Source organism: Pan troglodytes, chromosome 14 (genome assembly GCF_028858775.2).
Source record: "Pan troglodytes isolate AG18354 chromosome 14, NHGRI_mPanTro3-v2.0_pri, whole genome shotgun sequence".
Lineage (NCBI taxonomy): Eukaryota > Metazoa > Chordata > Mammalia > Primates > Hominidae > Pan > Pan troglodytes.
In genome coordinates, this window is record NC_072412.2 from 114573159 (window position 1) to 114596780 (window position 23622).

At 35.9% G+C, this 23622-nt stretch overlaps 1 protein-coding gene across 4 annotated transcripts in view; it reads left to right on the forward strand.

Annotated features, from left to right (window-relative positions):
• MYO16 (myosin XVI) overlaps nucleotides 1-23622 on the forward strand; it is a 711002-nt gene that overhangs the window by 471972 nt on the left and 215408 nt on the right. For all 4 annotated transcript variants that reach the window (XR_008538898.2, XM_054665553.2, XM_054665554.2 and 1 more), the window contains exon 21: nucleotides 23129-23201. Coding sequence is in view for 3 of the 4 variants with exons in the window: in XM_054665553.2 (XP_054521528.2) it covers nucleotides 23129-23201 (73 nt within the window). In the remaining variant the exon portion in view is untranslated. The remainder of the gene's footprint in view (nucleotides 1-23128; nucleotides 23202-23622) is intronic.

The following is a 23622-nucleotide window of genomic DNA, read 5'->3' on the forward strand; positions in this document are numbered from 1 at the left end:
GACAGTCTAATGCACAAAGGTATGTGGGCTTTGAGACTCCCATTTTGAGTGAGTTGGATCTTTTGTTGTTGTTGTTCTCTAGTGTTTTCGAGAGCATAGCCCTGAACTTGTCTGGCCACTAGGCATATGGAAGACCCATGTAGTTTATTCATAACTTGCCATCAGTTCACATTAAATTGATCATATTTAGCAATGAAAATATAATCTTAAATTACATTGAATTATTTCTAAAGAAAAACTAATAAAGTTGTTAAGTTTGTTTAGACTTTTCTAGAATTATTTGGCCTCTGCACCTCTGTGAATTGTCAGCTGACACCCAATGACCACCGAAGGTATTAACAAAGTCCTTGTTTAAACCATTTGGAGAGCCCATACATAGATTCCCATAATTTCACATATAGAAAATTGGCACCCACTGATGAACAGGGATGCCATGGATCTTCCATTCCACTCTCTTCACTGTCCACTTTTCCCCCAGTGGGTCCAAAGGCGTGTGGCCCTCTCTTCCCACAGATAACAGCCATTCTCCCCAAGGAGGCATCACCTCCACTCGGGTGTTTCATGAATTCCACCCAGACCAAAGCCATGCTCTGCTCATTCTTTTTAGGAATTGTGAGGTTGCCAGGGCTTCTTTTACAGTGTTAGCACGTTTGAGCGGCAAACAGCACCATTGTAGGGCTTCCCAAATGAGCTCAATCACCTCTCTGCCCGGCTACAGCAATCACATCGAGAACTGCGGATTGTTAAATATCTTTTTTTCTATAGCTCTGAATAGGTTTCTACCCGGGGTTTCACCACTGTGATTTAGAGCGTCATCTTAAGAACACACCTTGTGAGACAGAGAGGATTTGGTGTAGAATTTTCTTAATGCTTCTACTCTTTCATGGTCTATTTTGCCTCATTACTGAAGAAACCCTTTTCCATTTTGTGATACTAGCTGGCTGTTTCTAATGTAATATTGAAAGCCTTCCATTAAGTATTTGCCATTCTTTTGCTTAAGAAAATTGCAAACCTTTGAACCAGATAGCTGGGGGAACACGCTAAAATTACTGTTGATCTGAAAGGGCAGCATTATGGATAATATTATGGTGGCTGCCAGAAATGTGTCTGTTTTATGGTGGTCAACATTATAAGCAGAATTGTTCACAACTTTTCCAACTGAGTTGCCTTATACTTATTTCAGTGTAACCAAATTAACCATTATATGAAACTATTCTCACTTGTTTTGGTGTAACGCTATTAAAAAAGCATGACTTGTGGTATAATGAAAACATATTTTCTAATGTCCCACCTCCTTTTCACATTTATTCAATGGGGGTAATATTTTTCTGACTCTGAGATAAAACTTAATCAGGTCCCAAGACTTTTCTGGTCACTTTTAAATAAATCATAGTTCTATGGACCCTTTAATCCTGAAATAGCCAGCATTGGAGCAGAAATTAAGTATGTTCAAAGGTGAGAGTTCCCCTCCCTCTCCCACAGGCGAGGCCTGCGGGGGCAGCTGTCATGCTCCTGGGCTGCTGCACCCCAGTGTCGAGGTAAAATGGGGACAGGAACAAGGAGGTGAGGGATTTCTGGACTTGCTGATTGACATGTTAAGGCTTTCCTGGCCACGAAGATGGCTGTCACTGACCCTTTCTCTTCAAATCCTCATAAACTGTCATCACTGGGATTCCTTTCCCTGCAATCCTCAAGACGTGTGAAATGCATGTGTGTGTGCTGGTTGCTCCCACCCCCTCCGATAGTCCAGGGCAGCCCTTCAGACTCAGGTTCACCTGGCTAATAGGTTGAGGCCCCACACTTTCCCAAGTGTGCCTCTTAGACAAGAATTCTTGGGGTTGAAGGTAGAGAGGGGCTAAAGAATGGGAAAGTGTCTTGAGGAGTTGTACACACTCCAGTTGCTCACTTTTTATAAACAAAGTCCATGATCTAGAGTGTATTTAATTTTTATAAAGGATATCTTCCATAGGATTCTGAAATGAGATACATGATTGGAGCTACTAAAGTATAATGAAAAATAACTGTTTTAAAAAAAGATCAATAATTTTTGCAAGGTCTAAAATTGGGCCTATTTTATAACGCAGCACTTACATCCCCAAGATTGAATTAGCAAATGTTAAATTCAATGTTACATTTAAAATTATTGTTTTTCCTCATTTGAATCCTTCTTCAGGGTTTTGCAAGCACATAGAAGTTTGGGCAAGTACAGGGTTATAGAAACTTTGGAGAGTTCTCCAAATGCCTTCAAACATCAAAACCTATCATTTATTTCAACATAAGTTCTGAATAAAATGGTGTGTGTGTGTTGATTATATATATATATATATATACACATATAATCTACATGTATGTGGATATATTATCTATATCTGTCTATCTATCAATCATCTCTCTATCTAGTCTACAGTAATCCTATAGAGGGTTATTTGAGTATACTTTTATTCATTCATTCATTCTTGTCAACTTGATATGAAATCCACTTTTTTGGGCAGCATAACTGGACTAATATATTATTAATAATGTTAAATATTATGTATATTAATACATTAAAATAAGTTGAGTTTCTGACATATATATGGAGATCATTTTTTCACTAAGCCTTTGGTTTCTTATGAATTCTTATATTACATTCTTATAGTATTTTAGTTGACCTAAACATAAACATTTAAAAATATTATGATTAATCGCATTCATTTCTCATGAGTTAGTTATTTGGTTATCCAAGCCTGTTTCTTTGACACCCGGGTTACAAGAACTTATTTTTCAGGGTTATTTGAAGGTTAAATGAGGTGGTGCATATTAAGTTGTTAGGAGAGTATCTGACACAATGGGAATGGTGGCTGTAACCATAATAGTGATGGGGCTAGGTGTGGTGGCTCATGCCTGTAATCCCAGCATTTTGGAAGGCTGAGGTGGGTGGATCACTTAGGTGTTTGAGACCATGTTAGGCAACATGGTGAAACCCCATCTCTACCCCACCCCCCAAAAAAATACAAAAAAATTAGCCAGGTGTGGTGGTACATACCTGTGGTCCCAGCTACTTGGGAGGCTGAGGTGGGAGAATTGCTTCAGCCCAGGACGGTGAGTCTGCAGTGAGTCATGATTGCACCACTCCACTCCAGCCTGGATGGCAGACTGAGACCCTGTCTCTCTCTCTCTCTCTCTCTCTCTCTCTCTCTATATATATATATATATATATATATATATATTTACCAGCTACAGCCATCACTATATGTATGTGTGTATATATACAGCCATCACTATATATATATACATATATATATACACACATATATATATATACACACACATATATATATATATATATATATATATATATATATATATATATAGTGATGGCTGTGGCTGGTAAGAAAGCATCTTAGTTTATATCAGCTTATTTATGGGGAAGGGGAGAGTTGTAGAAAACAATGCAGATGACTCATATGGTGGACACCCAAGATGCAGCCCAGTCTTCCTTTTACATTTCACTCGTGATCTTTTTGTTTCACAGAGTAGCAGATAAGGGAGATATTTTGTTCTTGGGAAATAGATATATCAGGATTCACAGAACACTATTAGAGATAGGGGCGTTGTTTTTTAGTGTTTTGCTCGGGTGTGACTTGTAGTAAGCGAGGATCATCGATTTGCATTGCTCAACTGCCACTCTTTCTCTTAGGGCACAGGTCTGACATGTTTGTAACATGCCTGTCTAGGGTCCAGAGTGGTTTGTGGTTTTTCAGTATTGCAAAAATAAGGTCCACATGGGTTAGAAACAATGATATTTCCTAAACGGTAGGGATTTTTTGTGGGTTTTCTTTTTTTGTTTTTTGGTTTTTTTCTTTTAAGAAAAATAAGATATGGAATGACACAAGGTCCTGCCAGTGGACAGGGGCTCACGCAGTGCCTGAACGAAGGAACTGGCATGCTGAGGTGGGGAAGACATTGGGAACAGCGGACAGGTGCTCTGTAGAGATGGGGATCCCATGGAGCATGTGGGAGCAGGTGGAAGAATGAAATGAAACAGGAATGAAAGCTCAAGGATTTAAGTATGAAAGTAGCAATGTCTTTCACGAGAAGCAAGGGGTTCCCATTCCAGTATCTGTCTGGAGCCTTAGTTTTTTTGTTTCACAAGTCAAAACTGATTATGGAGGAAAAAAATGAAGGCTTTTGACAATATATCACTTGTGAAATTTCTCAAACTATTAAATCTTCTCTTTGCTACCCAGTATAATTGTATTACGGGTTTAAATAACAGAAGGAAGTATTGAACAGATCCTATACCAATGAAAAAAGAGAGAATGTTTCAAAGAGAGGTGGAAGTCATTTTCTCTTAAGGTTATTATTTGTTTAATTCACATGTTAATCCAATGATTCAATTCCTGAAATCATCAGCAGGATAATTTTTGCATCTTACCACATTTCTAAATTCGCATATTTTGATAATAAGGGAAATGATTTTTAAGCCAATGTGAGATTACCTAGAGATCCAGATTTTCATCAGCACATTCACGACGTTGCCCCTATGTCCCCAAGTCCGACTGAGGTGATCTGTAGAAGGTGGCAATATTGACAGTGAATCACAGCTTCCTAGGGTCTCAAAACTAACGACTCCACTCAGAAAAGAGAAAAAAGAACACATCCAGTAGGATGTAAATTAAAGGTGATATCAGTGTATTAGGTGAGTACATTCATCCCTAGCATCTGACAGCACTTAAGAGAATGTTAGTGTCTAAATGAACATAGAGAATCTGCACTAATAAGATTGTAGCAAGCAATTTAATATTCTTCAGAAAAATTGTACTTCTTCATTAGGTGAGACTTGTTATCTTTACTTAATTAGAGGGAAAAATATTCCATATAGAGAAAACATAATTATAGCTTTGAAGAATTCTGCTGGCTGGTTAAAAAAAAAACTCCCAGTGGCATTTTGGATAATCCATGTTTGGTCTGAAGACTGTCTAACCAAATGACAGAAAAGGCTGATCTTTACCTTGATGCTATGAAAGTGAGGTGAATTAATCGGTTTAAGTGGATTAAGTTAAATTGGCTTACGCTCTCATTTCCTAATTCTGCACTTTGATTTTGTTCTACTAAGAATTCAGTTTGTATACTATTAGTTTTTAATATGTATAGGTGTATCTTAATGTGCTTTTCGGGTATCCAAGGATTTCAAATATAAGAGAATATTTTTTGCTGTTCATATTAAGTGATAGAATTTTCTATGATTTCATATGTCTCTGATTGATACAATCAGGTAGCACTTAATATACTTATGAAACTTTATAGTGTATCTCAACCTCTTCTAGGTCAAAGTCTAATGTGGGAATTCAGTGAATGCCATAAACATACACACACAAACATGCACACACACATAAATACAGTTTTCCATATAACTTCTGGGGATTCATTGTTCCTCCTCCCCCAAAAATCCATAAAATTGGGTTATAATAATTTCTTAGTTTATTGATTAGAAAATTAATACATTCTGAATTAATATCCTCAATGTTGTTCATAGTCTCCTTTTAGTTCTTGAGGATTTTTAAGGCTAAGTCTTTTGTATAATGATTTTGTCATTGACTTTCTGTAAATCGAAGAATTCTATTTTTGTATTTTAGGTAAAATTTGTGATTTTAAAAACATATTCTGAGATACCTCCTAATAGATGGATAACATAATTTTTAAAACAGTAAAATGACACTAAGCATGTTAAGCCTATTTTATAAGATTATTTTAATGGATTTGATTTTCGGCTCTAAGAGAGTATTTCTCAAGGATCTTGGTCATTAGGGACAGTAAACCAGAACTTTGTTTATAAAAGATTCTCTGAGCCTGAAGATGGAGCTAAGGAGGGAACATCTTTCAGCTGCACTGTAGGCAAGCTATTAAAATACCTTTTGGATTACAGTTTACATCTATACTATTTGTACAGATCACTTATGAAGACTTTACCTAGCATCTCATGACTGTTTTCAAATTTCATCTCATAGGTTTATTCGTGTATTTATTTATTTGCTTTCTATGCAGGGTGGGTTGCCATTACTTCTGCAGAAAAATTACCCATCTTTACTGTAAAATCCTTCGTATGCTTGCTAAGTACAATAGCATTTGGAGATATATCAATATGCTTTAAGTTTTGGGATACTGTTTTTTTTTTTTTTAATTAAAAAGGCCACTATTGCGGTCTTCAGGGTTCACCATTTTCTCATGTTTTGCTGGATTAAGCATAGGCCCCCAAATCCAGTCAGGTGTGTGTGTGCTTGGGGCTCTATGTGTAAATGCTTGTGATTATTTTATTCTCAAATTATTCAACAAAGAGGTTTTTTATAAAATAAAACAGATGCAATTTATGACTTTTTAAAAGGACTGGAATGTAGCCATACGAGCGATTAATTGTTCTTATAAAGCATAAATAGTAGTTTGCAAGTAATTGAGGTCAACTTGGGCAGATTAAATCTTTGAGTTAAAACTTTGAAGATTAATCTCTTTCAAGGGACGCAGCCATCAGGAGCATCTCTGGTATGATGAGGGAATTTTTTGTTTTGGAAAATCTCAAAAGGGCGTAAACACCTCATTTTCCCAGCCATGCTTCCTTATAGACACGTCTCCTTTGCTTTACATGAAGGCTTGCCATTATTCCCTCTACAAGAAGCCTAAAGTGGAGAGTACACCCTCCTTTTTGAGGCAGGTGGTTGGGAAATATTTTAATGAAAAAAAGCAGCGTGATTTTTTAGAATGTATATGCCTTCCACCCTCCATGTGAAATGGAACTTGAATAATAAGCATCACCTAACTTCACATTTAAGTGTTTTCTGCCCTTTGGGACTATCCATGTCATTAACTAGATGATCTACAGTGATTGTTAGTAGTATGGAGTGAGGTGGGATCAGTGGATATTCATTACAAAGCAGAGACATATTAAAATTAAGTATCTTTTGTCAACCCACATGCAATTCACCCTTAACATTCCAGGAATCATGGTAAGAGAGAATATGCAATGTTTCTCAGTTTTCTGAAGATGAAATAAGTTTAAAAACTTAATCTAAATGGTAGACTAGATGATAGAAAAGCAGAGCAATAAGAAAACATCTAGAAACTGCAGAGTAATAAGAAAACTTCCAGAAATTAAACTTTTTTCACTTTTTGATGATAATATTGGAAATTAATGTTCCCAGGAAAATATGTGACCATATGACATATTTAACACCTCCTAAGTGAAGTTTTATCTCTCTCTCTCTCTGATGTGATCTATGTTTTATCAATTGCTGTTAAACATTTGGAAAAAGACAGGAGATATAATCTATTTTCATTTAACAGGGACAAAAACTGGGAAAAAAATTGAAACTTGCTTCTGAAGCAGGGATTGAACACAGATAAATGAATCTGATTAAAACCAAACGTTTTTTATGTATGTTTCCACTTTCCTTGTATCAATTATTTTATTGAAATGATTATCAAGATTCAAACTCTTTGGTGAATTACAAATCAAAAGGATATGTGTAAGAAAGATGAGAATCCCAAAATCTAGACCATCCATTTATTAGTAATTGAGTGTTGGTATAAAATATATTTTATGCATTACTGTATCAATTATAATGAAAGTACTTAATTCATAATAAATGAATTTATGTTCATAATTTTCAAATGCATTATAGAATAATAACATTTCCTGTGCATTTGTGAGAAAACAAAAATACGCTTATCCCGACTTTTCTTTGTCCATTTCATGCATAAAAGCCTCTCTTTTTATATGCTATCTTTTTTGGGAAAAATTCAGTAGTCAAGAAGAGTACAAAAGGAATCCAGGCAAGCAACCCATTTACCTACTACCTTGAATTCATACTATTGACATTTTTCAACTTTTGCCTCAGGTTTTCGTTATCATAAAAGACGTAGATGATTACAACTAAAAGCCAAGATTCCTTTTGTTTTCCTATAGAGATACATTTTTCCCCTTCCCTCCCCAGAGACAACAGTATTATCGAATACATGTAATCTTCCACATTTTTAAATTTTCTCTAGCCACTGGTTTTTTATAACAAATATATAACATTGTGAATAACTAAGAATTACACAAATGCTATCCTACGGTATATTTTATTCTGTACATCCTTTGCTAAGTTCATATGGTTTTTGAAATTTAACTATATTGATACCTCAAGACCTAGTTTATTCTTTTTAACTGCTGCACTACTTGTGGATAAAGAAATCTCAGTATACTCATCTATTTCACTATTGATGGACACTGAAGTCTCTTTTCATTTTTTTTCTCAGTTACAAACAGCGCTGTATCCTCATACTCGTCTCTTGAGATATATGTTTAGAATTTTCCCGAGGTGTATATTTAGTGGCAGAATTGCAAGGAGAACAATTATTTGCATTTTCTTGATTGCAAGCGAAGTCGACGTCTTCTGGCAAGACGAGTTGTGCCCTGCATCCTGGCACATGCCCACGGATGTTCACTGGGCTTTATGCAATCATATACCATGCTCCAACTTCAGGCCTTATCATAGACATTCTGTTCCTACCGCAAGGTCATCTTATATTTTTTTAAAAAACTTTAAATTTTCAGCACAACAAGAAAATTATTGTGTATGTAAGGAGTTGATAGTTTAATTTTTAGTTGAATATTCGATGATCCCTTCCCTGTTTATTAGCAATGTTTCTTTACCCCTCTCTAGATTTTTAATCTATTTTACTAAAACTGTATCAATGATATATTGCTTTAATTACTTCTCATAAGTTCTATTTTTCTTATGTGTTTTGGTTATTTTGGGGTCTTTATTTTCACATATTAATTTTATAATCAGTTTGACTCTATCCATAAAACAATTCTTCTGGGATGTTGACTACGAATTAATTTATAGATTAATATGGGAAAAATTATACCATTTAGGCTGTTGATTTTTTTCTTCCACAAATATATTTCAACATTTATTATTGTATTCCTTAAATAATATTTGATTTTTTCTATCAATTTCATGCACACCTTTATTGTATTTCTTTTTCTATGAATCTTTTGTGTGTGTGGCTATAATGAGTTCTATTCTATTATACATTAATTTATTGGAATACTGAACCTTGAGTTTCTTATGTTGATCTTATATGTAGAAATCCTGCTGACTTTTCTTATTAGTTCTAATAAATTTCCTGTGAAATGGCTTACTACTTTCTTATGTAAATGATCGTAATTATCTTTTTTTCTTTATGTATCTTAATTCTTATTTTATTGCATTGGCTAGCACTGCCAATACATGTGGGAAATTTGTGATGATAATGGATCTTATTGTTTAGTTTACAAAATAATGGCAACTAAATATTTGCCATTAAGTAATACATTTACTTAGCATTCCAGTAAATAACCTCTGCCTAGTGTTTTCAATCATGGATGGATACAAATATTTTCTAATGGTTTTCTTTCTTTATTAGGAAGATCATAGCAATTTCCTTCTTTCCTTTGCTCTTGTGAGACATTGCACTGATGTTTATTTTTTGATGTTGAATCATTCTTCATTTATACTGCAAACCCTGTTTGCTCATGATATACTAGATTCTGTTTTCTAGTCTTTATTTATGTTTGCATTTATTTTCATTAGTGAGATGAGATTCTTTTGTTTTTGTCTTATACAATCTGTTGCTATCAAATTTACATTAAAAGTAGGTTGGGTAGCTTTCTCTTTTCTTCCTCTGTTTTTTCTCTCCAAAACAGTTTGTACTAAATGAAGATCATATACTCCTTTAATGTCTGGTGAAATCGCCCTAAAATCTTCTGAGCATTTGAAAGGAGAGTTGGCTTTTGGATACTGATTATTTTAAAATGTATATTATAGATTCAGATTATTTTCTTTCTTTTTTGACTCACATATATTTTCTGGAATTTCGTCCACTTTGATACTTTTAATTTATTCACCAGCTAAATCACAGCTAGCTTTGTTTAGTAATCTTTTAATCTCTATTTCAACTGTAGTTTGACATTTACATTCCTGATACTGTTTCTTTATGCATTGTCCCCAAGATCATTGATAATTATTGCTCAAGAATCTGCCTATGCAAATTATTTTCAAGAATCATATTTTCATTTAGTCACTTTCACATTTATATTATTTTAATTAATTTCTGAAGTTTCAAAAATATATTTTCTGTAGTTTTATTATATCCTTCTTTTTCCTTTCTTTGAATTTTGACTTTTTGGGTGATTTTTTTCCTGAATTCATGAGCTGAATATTTGTTTCATAGTTTCCAATGATGTTTTTTCCTGAGTCTATAAAGTATCATCTCCTAAATACCTCTTAGTATATTCCAGAAGTTTTATCTGTAGTGCTTCCTTTGTTGTTTAGTTCTAAATATTTTGTCTTTATGTTCTTTCAGAGATAAAATAACAAGCAGTTTGTCAGAAAAATAAATTTGACACACCATGTTTTTCCCTTCTTCATCCAAACTGGGGATTTTTTTACCATTAAATAATGAGATTTCTTTGATTCTTATGAATATAGTATGAGTGACTTCTATTTCTGTGTAGACTTATTTAAATCATGTTGCTTATTACCATGACAACCCAAACTACACAATTTAGCAAATATCGGAGACAAACCTGCTTTCTAAATAATCCCCCTTCTGCTCCATTTCCTTACCAAAATACCCATATGTATAATGATTTCCTCAAGAGCTAAAAACCTTTTCTCTGCAATTGTGCATTTGTTTTTTCATTACTTTGTGAGACCATTTTTATTTTCAAAAAGAAGAATATAGAGGAACAAAAAAGTATTGGGGTTTTACCAAAGTATCATACAGATTATAATACTTAAAAATAACTTTAAATTATCAGATAATAAATACAACATAATGGTTAAAATTTTGCCACTCATTATTTTAAAAAAAGTATGCTATAGACAAAATAGTAGTTAAATTTAAATAGTAATCATGATATCTATGATAAATTGCTTCAACAATAGTGTAGCTTATTGACCCAATAAAGAACTATGTATTTTGCCTTAAGTACATGTTTTCAGGAGATGGAGAGGAAAATAGATTTATCAGATCTAGGAGAATATGTCATTTTTTATATTAAACATTAGTGTTTTCTTTCTGTTAATGACTAATATGTTATTACAAATATTGAGAGCCACATAGTTTTAATAATAAAATGTATACAAAATGCAATGATTTAAAAGGCCAAAAAATCCGTTTAGCATTTTGTTTTGCTAGCTCTTTCTTGAGCCAAGAGTGCAGAGGCTAAAGCTTGTATATTTTATATAAAGGAAAAAATTCATTGCACTGTTAGCTATTCCTGCTCTCGTTTCATTTCTAACTGGGGAAATGCATTTGGCCTCTTTTCAACCCCTGTTAACTGTCCTGCTCAATAGAGTTAGCCGAATCTTTGTTTATTATGCTCTCTGTGCCTGTCATTTGAGCATAGTGGCAGTTCTGCCAGAATAAATAACACTGCAGTGCCGTACAGAAAGGAGAGCAGAATGTCCCTTTTTGGCTCTCCATGACCCTGTCTGTCCCCGAAAAAAACACCAGGAAGGAAATGTCAGTACCACTAGTTAAATATCGTTTGCCCTTTTCGAATGTAATTTTCTAATTGAGGAGGATGTGCTTTGCAACTGAAGGACATTTTCAGTTTTTGTCAGCCTCAAACTTTGAACTATTCTCTCTTCACATACTGTCTAGTGGAAAATACATTTTCCAAGCCTGGCATCTTTATGTGTGGAGGTGTGAGAAGTTGTGAAGGTACGATTATTGTGGTTATTATTTTTTGAATATTACCTGTAAATGAGACAGTCTTGGAGCTGCTGATTATTACAGTTTACATTGACATTCTTGTCTCCCTTTTACAGATAAAGAAAATGGAACTCAGAGAGATTAAGTACATGGCCCAAATCACACAGCCAGAAAATGATGGGCTTGGGATATGAACCCCAGTATGCCAGACTTAAAAGCCTGAGTTTTTGCAAAAATGCCTCCCATGTTGATGACCATCAAAATAGTGATAAAAAAGATTAGTTTTAAAGCTCAAATGTTTTCTAAATAACCCTTTAAAATATAGGTAATTTCTTTATTTCAAATGAAATTGTTTTGAAAGTTAAATTTATGTGAATATGGACATGCCGCGCAGGCGAGGTTATCCTGTATTCCTTTCTATCTGGATCTCCAGCATGCAGCACAGTGCTTTCCCAATCGAGGTGCTCAATATGCATTTATTGAAATGATGAATGAACTCATACAATAGTTAAATAAAGCCTAGCTTAAATGCCATCATCAAGAGAAGTGTCATGTGGTAAACTGCAAAAAAGTGATCCCAATTTTTATTAGTCTGTGCATCCATGCCATGTACAATATAAGTTTGATGCTTCTCTTATAAGAGGTTAATTCTTTTTCCTTTCCCTTTGAATTCGAGCTGGCCTTGTGACTTGCTTTAGCCAACAGAATACAACTGCAATGATGGTGTGCCAATTCCGAAGCCTTGCCTGATTCTGCTTCCTCTGACCCCTGTCACTGCCATGTGAATAAGGCCAGGCTGGCCTGCTGGAAGATGAGACAGACACTCGTGTTGCTCCAGCCTTCAGCCGGCCAATTGCAGGGCCGCTGGGTTAGGTCATCCTGAACCTGCTAATGTCTGCCAGGCGGCCCAAGGTGACACACACGATTATGAACAATAATAACTACTTACTGTTTTAAGTCACTGAGTTTTGTGGTGCTTGGTTATCTAGAAACATTGACTTGCTACAAGTCTCTAATTCAATGTTCATATCTGTTACTTGGAACCACACATTTTTTGTATGTACATTTGAAGGTCATTATTGAAAAGACAGCTCTCCATTTTATGAGTGATTTGGGAGATTCTGAGATTATCTGCCTTCCCAGTGTTTTCAGACTCTTTGGTCTGTCATCTTCTGGGCCATTAAAATCCCAAACCTTCAGGTAATGAAGACCGTTGGTTTTTAGTACTTGTACTAGATTGCAGAAAGATCCAGAAGTGCTTTGTAAAACACTTAGTAGCCAGAAGCCCCTGGAGGAAATGAAATAAGGAGATGGAGATAGAAGGATACAAAGTAGCAAATATGTATGATGAACAAGTGAAAGGACTAATATAGGACATGAGGACTATGGTTAATACCAGCGTGTTGTACTCAGGATTTTTGCTCAATGAGTAGATTATACCTGCTCTTGCCATGAGGCAGGGGCGTGGCTAACTATGTGTGGTGATGGACATGTTAATTACTTTCACTCTAATGACCATTTACTATATATGTCTATCTCATAGCATCATATTATCTACTTTAACATACACTTTATTTTTACTTTAACATACAACTTATTTTTTTAAAAACCCAAATAAAAAATAAAGAAGGAGCGTTTGGGCTGGAAGATAATTAAGGGAGAAAAGGAACTCTACTAATAAAAGCATAATAAGTTAAAAAAAAGTGAACAGCACTTTTACTGTAGCCCTTAGCTACTGGGTTGAAATGGTATGCAGCTTTCAAATTTTGTCTACATGCATATACAGTAATTTTATCTTTTAACTGGGTTTTAATTTTTTAAAGGGTAATAGGAAGCAAAAGATCTGGATTCCTATTCTGAGCCTACTACTTAACATTAATGAAATCTTTAGTTAAACATTTATGTCTTGTGAATCTTAATTTTCTTCATCCCTAAAATTGTGATAATCATATCCCATCTGCCTACAGATGGAGGTTTAGCCTACATATCTCTTTGGCTTGTTTTTGATCTTAAGACCTATGAGTCTATAATTCCTAGTTAGGATAAGTTTGAAATTGTCAGTAACACTCAAATATCCTATGCTCTTAAAATACATTTTGGATACATCAGACCAATCCATACATTATAGCACTCCAAGACACAGTCAGTTTTCTGATTGGGATGGCTAAAATTGGAATGATTTAGTGCCACACTTTCTTTCATTTTTAATTAAAAAAAAAAACCTTTTCAATTGATATCCGTCTCCCGACTGCCAGTAATATTTGAACATTTTATTGATAATATGTGTGAGCTCTAAGGCCAAAGACTAAATCAAAAGAAGAAAGGTAGATTGTAGGTAGATTGTAATTCTCTAATTGGTTTGAAGTACAAAATAAATATACCATGCAAAGTAAAATCAAAATTATATTTCTGGAAACAAATACCATCTGTACCATTGATTTCATCTCTCCATTCTCCTCTTTCTCTCTCCTGTCTTCCTCCTTCTCTCTTACCAATGCATTTCTCCATCTGAATCTCACGTGAGAACCGTGGGAGGAAGAAAGTGATCAGCCCCAGGACAGTGTTTCCCAGAGAACATTCTGTGGGATATTCATCCAAGATTTCCATGAAACAAATTTTAAAATTCAAGAAAGGGAGTGCCTGTTGTCCAAAAAAGAGTCGCACATTCTCTTGAAACAGCACAAAGTCCAATGGACTGAAAAGCTTTGAACGTAAGATAAAGAGTAGCCAGGTTTAGTTGGCCATAGAACTGAGGACACACTTGAAAAACTCTTCAATAGCCTATTTGAAAATATTTAGGAACATTGGAGCCCAAAATGCTATGTGCCTTCGGAGACTGCTGCTTTCTGTGAGCGGAAGCAGGCAAGCAATTCAATGTTAATAAAAGTGAAGATGACCTCTCCCAGCTTGTTGCTCTCCAAATAGACTGAACACTGCCTGAGGAATAGGTTCCATGCCTTCCATTCTTAATTGTTAAGACTGAAGGGCATGGTGAGGCTTTACAGGACTTTCTAATTGACAGGTTGAAATTGTGAGGAAGTGCCCACAGGCTTCTCCTTCCATTTGCAAAACAGTTATGTTGAGTCCTCCCTCACCTCTCATTAGTAAAAGTTGACCCAACTACCTATAGCACTCCTACTATACTGATCTAACATCAGGAAAAGGCAAAATAGAATTTATCAGCCTGGAAAGGTTTTCACCCCTGAGAAGAGCTAGTTATTCTGTGAATGCTTCTAAAATATTCATGGAGCTCAATAAGCCACCCTTAAGGCTCAGCCAGCAGCTGTACAAAGTCTTCACTCTGCTCTATCACAAAACTTTCTTTCTGCAAATGGATTCTCACTACTTTCTGCCATAATGAATGACCTCTGAATTGGCCTTCCTCAACCCAAGTTATGCTAAAAATGCATCCAATTCCATGGGTCCTGAGGTCTTAGGAGAACTGGTAGGACCACTATTAATGGGTGAATTTTGAAGGCTGCAAATCAGAATATCAGTCTTAGAAATCCTCATACCCATGACCTGGATTAGCTTGCCTCTCCCAGTGCATCGACCTTAACAAGTCCAAGTCCCAGAGAAGCACTAGAACTCCATGGAGAGCCTGGATTCCTGCCTTTCCTGCAGTCATCATCCGCATACATTTGCCGTGGCTTTCTTTTGCAGGGTAGCATGTGCCTGCTAGAACTTGTTCATTCATTCACACAAGGGATTCAGACATAGCGAAAACTCTCTTTTCAATGGTTGGTAATCATACCTTTTCTTTGACAATCACAGAAATCTTCCACCCCACCTATCCAGATTAGTCCTGCTGGGGTCCCAACTCTGTCTCTGTCATCCTGAATTGCTGGCCTCTAAACCAGACCCATGTACTTGGGTTTCGTGCTTTTTGAGTTTCCTTACAATTTTCCTGAGCACTCCTTGACAGACCTTGGTCATATCCTCTGACTCACCATCTTCTCTGTGACCCCCAGGTTTGTCAAAAACCAACACATAAACTTCAAATACACCTCATGGCTCAGTCTCCTTTCAAGCCTATCCTTATGTTAATGTGCGTGGATCCTTTTGTGGCATGAGATCTCTTAAATATCACTGGGCTAACTTGATTCTGAGTCCTGAATCCTGATGCTGAACCTTGTCCTACAGTCATCTACAAACTGACACAGACAGACAGTAAGGAAAGAAGTCTCTGATTGATATAATACTGACATTAATATTTCCTTGAAAAGACAAATAAGCTGCAGATTTCCTGCATCTTCATATAAGTTTTCATTTTGACTTCACCTTTCTACCAAAAGTTGTCCAAATACAATGATACAGACTCATGTTTTTAGAAGAATGTAGATATAACCACTCTGTGTTATTGTATGGGATGCAGAATAATAGAGTTGGTCACTGACTTTGAGATAGCAAGTACAAACCACACGTAGTGGACAGCTGAGTTGACTTCACGTGCTGCTGTTGTTTGGGTTTTTTAAAGCTTTTATTCATGCTGTGCTTCTTTAATTGACGTGCATGGTCAGGAAATCCATCCCTCCTTGACAACGTACATCAGCAGCAAGCAGCCTCCGTCTAGTTTGTCTCGCTGACTCACATCCACATAATTGGTTGAACACAAGGAACTATTTATCGTTTTTGTGGGAAGGAGTAAAGTCATTATACTGAAGATACCCCCAAGAAGTGGATCTCCGCTTTGACAGAGTAGCGTGTAGCTGACGTGTCAGCAGACGTGGGAGGAGACCAGATATAACTCTTAACGATCAGTGAAAACACTAGTGGGAAAAATACTGCGGTCAGTGTATTTAACTTCATGAAGAATGTATTTTCAGTTCTTCCTGAAGTTCTGGGCCACTCAAACATCTTGCTGTTAATTTGCTTCCTTGCTGATATCTTTCTACTAATAGATGATGCTTGAGCTTCTTGTAGTAGCCAGAGCCAACCGTAATAATTTCACTATTCTAACATCGTGTTTGATTTGGCATTGCCAAAATGAATCTGCATTTAAGTGCTTCTCATTTAACAAATATTTATCTAATAATCTATCACAGTGCATAGTGTGATCCAAGTGAGCATACATTTTGTTTGTTTGTTTTTTACTGTTTTATTGACGTATGTATTAGTCTGTTTTCACGCTGCTGATAAAGACATACCCGAGACTGGGTAATTTATAAAGCAAAAGAGGTTTAATGGACTCACAGTTCCACATGGCTGGGGAGGCCTCACAATCATGGCGGAAGGCGAAGGAGGAGCAGAGGCACATCTTACATGACAGCAGGCAAGACAGCATGTGCAAAAGGAACCACCTTTTATAAAACCATCAGATCTCGTGAGACTTATTCACTATCGTGAGATTATCATGAGAAAAATCTGTCCCCATGATTCAATTACCTCCCAAGGGGTCCTTCCCATGACACATGGGGATAATGGGAGCTACAATTCAAGATGAGATTTGGGTGGGAACACAGCCAAACCATATCAAGCTAGAACATAGCTACAGTGCACGTTATGTGTAAAGTTCAGTATATTTTTATACATGTAATCTCCATAAAGACTAAGATGTAGTCTGGGCATGGTGGCTCATGGCTGTAATCCCAGCACTTTGGGAGGCTGAGGTGGATGGATCACCTGAGGTCAGGAGTTTGAGACCAGCCTGGCCAACATGGAGAAACTCTGTCTCTACTAAAAATACAAAATTAGCTGTGTGTGGTGGCACATGCTTTTAATCCCAGCTACTCAGGAGGCTGAGGCAGGAAAATCACTTGAACCCGGGAGGCGGAGGTTGTGGTGAGCCGAGATGGTGCTATTGCACTCCAGCGTGGGCAACAAGAGCGAAACTCTGTCTCAAAAAAAAAAAAAAAAAAAAAAGATAGTATTCAGGCTTTTAAAGTGTGAGTGTGGCTTTCACTAATATGAAGGATATAATTGATCTGTTATTATGTATACTCTTCTCACTACTACAGTTATTGATGAACTGCTCACTTTCTTATCTCAAATGCAGACAGTGTCCTTTTTGGTTTCTAAGGAGAACAGAATTAGACTCGGGTGTAAGACCACCAGTTGGAAATAGTTTTCTGCAGAGCTTCATAGAACTTACAGACACAGGCCCTACAGCTAGATGGCCAAGTTCAAATGCTTGGTCTATCTAATACTCATCTGTGTTTGGGGGCAGCTTACTTCACCATTCTGTATCTCAGTATTCCCTAGGATTAAATGAGGAGAGGCATTTTAAAATGCTCCTAACAGTGCTTTGTGCACGGGACTCCAGTGTTGACCTGCATCCTGGATTTTCTCTAAGTCTAATTAACTGCAGTGTTCCTCGCAAGGGGTCCGCAGTTCTGTACTTCCTAACATATATTTCTGTGGGGAAAGGTGCAGGGAATGACTGCATCTAGGAAGATGCTAGTTTGTACAATACCATACAGAATAGAGAAGGCCGGACGGCCTCTCTGGTTACTCCCAGCCTCTAGTGCCACTGTCAGAATTGCAAAGGCTTTCCATAATTTCTGGCATGGTTGCAGAAAGTGAGAAGTCTCAAGTACTTTCTTCAAAGAATAAAAGAGAGGAACCCCCAAAAGTATGCAATCCTAGAGTCCCACTTCTTCCCCCCAAGTTTCTCTCATAGACTAAAAAACACCCTGAGAGGTTGAAATAAGGTAAGATTTAAGCAGGGTTCACCTCCACAGCGAGGCATCAGGCCAATTAAGGAAAGCAAAACTTTTTGTAAATGAATAAATCAGCATATTGACAGGGCAGTTGGTGAATGCCATAGCATAGCTCGGCATCTCCAGGGACTTTCTGGCACTAGCCTCTATGTATGTGCAGCTGATCCCAAGGGCAGTAAGTCTGGACAAGATTGCTCATGTCTGGAATGTGTTTATATTTAATTCTTGCCCCATCTGGGGTCCTACTGGTCAACTCAGTCTAAGAGCTTTTGTGCCAAGCAGGGTTAAGCTACTTCCTAAACTGACTACTTGGAGAACTCTCTAGGGAATCTCCTTGCCTGAGGATAATTGAGGACAAAAGCTGCCTTGTACACACCATATCAGATTGTTCTGCTCAGATGAAGTGAGTTTACCCGTGTTCTAAGATAGACATTCTCTTTAATTCAGTCCTTTCTCCACTCTCTACCTATCTACATAAAAGGTAAAATGAAAACCAGACTGATGTCTTGGCGTTTAATATTTTGTCTGATGTAAAGGGTGTTGCATTTTGCTAATATGTCAATGCAAGCTGACAGTTTTGTTAACTATCAGGAAAGCTCTCAGGAGAATTCTAAGGCAGAATTTGAACTGAAACAGATCATCTAATTCATATGTTAATTTTGCCTATAGGATTGAGTCTTGACTGGATCACATGACCCCTCTGCTCCCACTTGTCAGAAATTGAATGTTAAGTTAAATGCCTGTGGAATAGGAGTCAGATATCAATAAGGGGAATGACAGCAGGTGGACTGCTATGTAGTATGGGCGTTTTGCTGGCTGAAAGTTTTTATTACTATCCTGCCAAGGTTGCTATTGCAGTAACAGACACATATTTCAGTCATAAATGATGAAATAAATTATTTTAAATGATCATGTTATGCCTGTCAGTAATTGCAAAAGTCGTCCTTAAAATGCTTTAAACTTGCATTTAGTTTTTCTCCTGACAATGGAATTTTCTTTTTTTTTTAAACCAAATATGTTTGGATTCAGTATCTATAAAATGTGAAAAAAAGCATTTAGGAGGAATACCCTTCCAATCAAATGTATGCCACTCTAAATTACTAATTAATAATTCACTTTCCCCAATGTGAACCCATCCTTTAATGATTTTGCCCACCCACACATGCCACAGTGGCCAAATATCTCTTCTCTGTGTGTTGATGCAATTTGCCATCCTTGTAAGGGAGGGAGGTAGGTATGAGGTGACATGGTGTCACGGATCTCTGCTGCTCTTTTCCCTAAATTCTACCAAAACAATATGCCATGATTATAGGGTCTCTTCTGCCAAGGTCAACTGGAAGCAAGGAGGGTAATCGGACCTGAGAGCCTGACATGGGGACCCTGATGTCAGTGGACAGAGAGGCATCTGTGCTCGGGACCAGCACCCGGCCTTCAGGGGAGAGACCCAGTGCTTTTTCTCCTTACTCCTGAAGTTGTCCCTGCATCGGCAGCATCTCTTACCACTGGCAAAACCGGATACTTTTCTCCTACCACGATGGGTCTCTAGTATCCCCTCTCTGCCCTTAAGGTTATTGGTGTCAATTTTCTCTACAAAATTAGAAAATGCCCAAATATATTTTTTAAATAAGGTTAAAGATAAATATTCTTATAATACTAGTATAGAACATTTAAGAAATTAAGAAATCACCTCCAGGTCTACCATCTTATTACATGTACTGTTAACACAGATTTTATTTTTCCTGTGTCTTAGGTTTATTTAACATAGTTCAAATTATACTTTAAGAATACTAAAGGTATACATTTTGTTTCTGGCTTTTGTTTTAGGATTAATGTTGTTCATGAACATTTCCTATGTTTTCATATTACCTTTATATACACATCAATGAAATATTTGCTGGTTATAAAAATATATGTTTCAACATAGAAACCTTAGAAAATGGGGAATAGTTAAAAGAAGTAAACAAAGCAATATCTCCATTTCCTCTTTCAAGGCTCACTCTATTTCTTTCCAGGCCTTCTGGATATATAATTGGGGTTATTCTTTATACAGAATTTATATATTGCTTTCTTAATTTATCATAGGGTTCATGCTATTTAATTAATTGTGTTTTTAGTGTGGGATATAAATAAATGTTTCTTTTTGTAGTTATAGTAATTAAGATAACAATGAACATCCTTGTTGATAAGTCTTTAAAAGCATTTCTCATAGTCTTCTTGGAATAGATTCCTATATATGGAAGTACTGGTTCAAATGATATGAATATTGCAAAGCTTTATAACTAAATTGTTTTTGAGGAAGGCTCTACCGATTTAAACTATCAGAAAAAGTATATAGGAAAATATCTTTCTCATTCTAATTTTTTTCAAATTGTATTTCTTTGTAATTTTAATAAGATTGATACTTTAAAAAATTTATTTTTAAAAAAAGAGGCAACTTTTTGGAAACACTATATAACAGCTATTTGTTTTAGAACTTTGCATCACCTCTAATTCTAGCAATGATCTAGGTGGACAAATTTTACTTGGTCTCCTGTTTGTATACATGATGAAACTCCAGTTCAAAATATTTAAGTAACTTGTCTAAAGTTAACCAACCCAAAAGTATTTAAACCTACCCCAAGACTGAACATCTCCAAAGTCTGACAAACTTTATCACCAAACTGCTTTAAGAAAAATGATGCAGCTCATCACACAGACAATACACACACACACACACACACACACGACCAAAACAAACAAAAAATCACGCTAAGCCTCAGCATCATTGTTAGCACTGAATGAACATCATTCCAGACATCTCTTTGTGCATATCATAAGGAGGGCAGGATGGAGAGGAGGATGCATGGATGCTGGATGGTGAACAGAAAACTGGAGAGACATATCAGCAGATTGAAAAATAGTGATCAAAATGAATGACACAATACATTTTTACATAACACTTACCTATAACAGAAACAGTTTTATTTATATTACTTATCCTGCAAAGGAGTTTAATAGTTGAAAAAGTGTTCAATAGTTTAAAACACTTATTTTGAGGTTTCCCAAAACTGAAATCAGAAAAAAAAAATTGCATTTGTTTTCTTATACCATTTTAATTTCTTGTTCTAACATTTAATCCATGTAGAGTTTATTTGGACACACTATGAGTTATAAAGCTATTTTTATTCTTTCTTCTTATAAACTAAGTCAATTAGGAAAATATATTGAATGATTTCTTTTTTTCTCTCACTGTATTATATTCTTTACCGTGAAATTTGTACGAAGGCTTTTAAAAAATTCTCTCCCTCCTACTTATGAAGCTTATATTCTACCATATATAACAAATATTACAGACAGGATATTACAGAATTATGACTACATTTTTAGAGAAAAAATGGTCATTGAAGCGATGTATTATAGACCCTCATGGATTATAATTATGTACTGTACGTGAAAAACAAAATACAGTGCAAAGACTGAGGTGGTTGCCAGTTTTGTTCTGCAGTTTGGAAAAAGCAAGGAAATAACAATTTAACGACCAAATAATGGATATTGATCCTATAAGAACTATAATAATAACAGAACAGTGTACCTATAGCGTACCCATTGGCAGAAAATTACGACAGCAGTTGTCCCATTCATACTATACGTCAATGATGTGGAAGAGGTGGGGTACGTGCCCTCCCAGAAATTCTAGAATTATCTCTGGGCTTCCTTGCAAGAAGCAAGTTCATGCCGACGTCCCCATGCTACCCTTCCCTGCCTTCCATGTAACCCTCTTCACCTGATCACCATTGCTAGAGTGGCTGTCATTGACTTGGGCCTGTCTTACATCTTTCCTTGCTTACCAAGTGGGCTCAGACATTTGAGATTTTTATCATCTGTAACTGTAGTAAATTCTATTTCCAAGAGTGATAGTTCACATTGAATAGAAAGATTGATTTCTTTAAATTATCCTTCAAAAGTTCTGCTTTTTTCATTCTTCTTTTATGAGAATTACTTCTGGAAGAACTTTTAAAGTGACTAAATTTGATCCATCAAAGAACATGCGTGTGACTTAATTGTGTTTTACCTTACATCGCACTTGGGTGTGATGAGAAAATTCTGACTTACTGCTTGCATAGCATGAGAAGACACAAGCATAGCTAGTGAGGACCACTTGACGTGTAGGCTCAGTTCCTTAAGGGAAAAGAAGTCCAACCTAAGGAGATAGCCACAAGAACTATTTCAGAGAAGCAAATATTCAATCACCCACATAGTGTTACATTTTTAATTTAAAATCAATTTGGTTTTTGGTTTTTTTGGCCTCAAATTCTTGTTTGTTAAAATTTTTAAGTTTAAGGGTGCATGTACAGGTTGTTACATAGGTAAACTTGCATCATGGGAGTTTGTTGTACAGATTATTAAAAGACACTATCAACAGAGTAAATAGACAACCTACTGAATGGGAGAAAATTTTTGCAAACTATGCATTGGACAAAGGTCTAATATCCAGCATCTATAAGGAACTTAAACAGATTTACAAGATGATGTGTTTTTATAAATGTGCATGTGTTTGAATCAAAGCATTAAAATAACAGTTTTGGGGAGGGGGCTAACTTTCAGAGGTTTTTTTAATGAGACTCTAAAATAATTATTTCACATTTTTAGTCCAAATTGGCAGCAATGTGCTAAGTGGCTGGATTCTTCTGACCTGAAGAATGAGCAGAGGGTCATGAAGGAGTTTTAAGGATGCCCATTTATCCTGGTGTATTGTTTTGTTTCAGCATGCAGACATTGGATATTGGAATATTGGACATTTTTGGTTTTGAAGAGTTTCAAAAGAATGAATTTGAACAAGTAAGTAGTCTTTCTTTTAAAATTGTGTGAACTTGAATGGCTTTTGAAACTAAGTTCTTTTTTTAATTCTGTAAAGACAGTGTAACTACTTACAAATATGGAATTAAAATAAGTACTCTAATGTTTTAAAATTAATATCTCTGGTTTATCAATATATTAACCATTTTATGTGGTCTCGTAAACAACTGGCATAGTCACACATTGAAAGCAGAATCACTTGTTTTAAAAGACAGTGCAAGATGAAGACCAGAGTTGTGCTAATGGAAATGCTATTTCAACTAGGTCAGAGAGAAGGGAGAACATGAATATTTGAAATAAGGCAAAGGCTTTCAAAAACCTTGGCTAAACATCAGAATGAAAATGCTCTGTTATGCTACATGCTGTTATTTGTAGATTCATCTCCATATGACATTCATACATA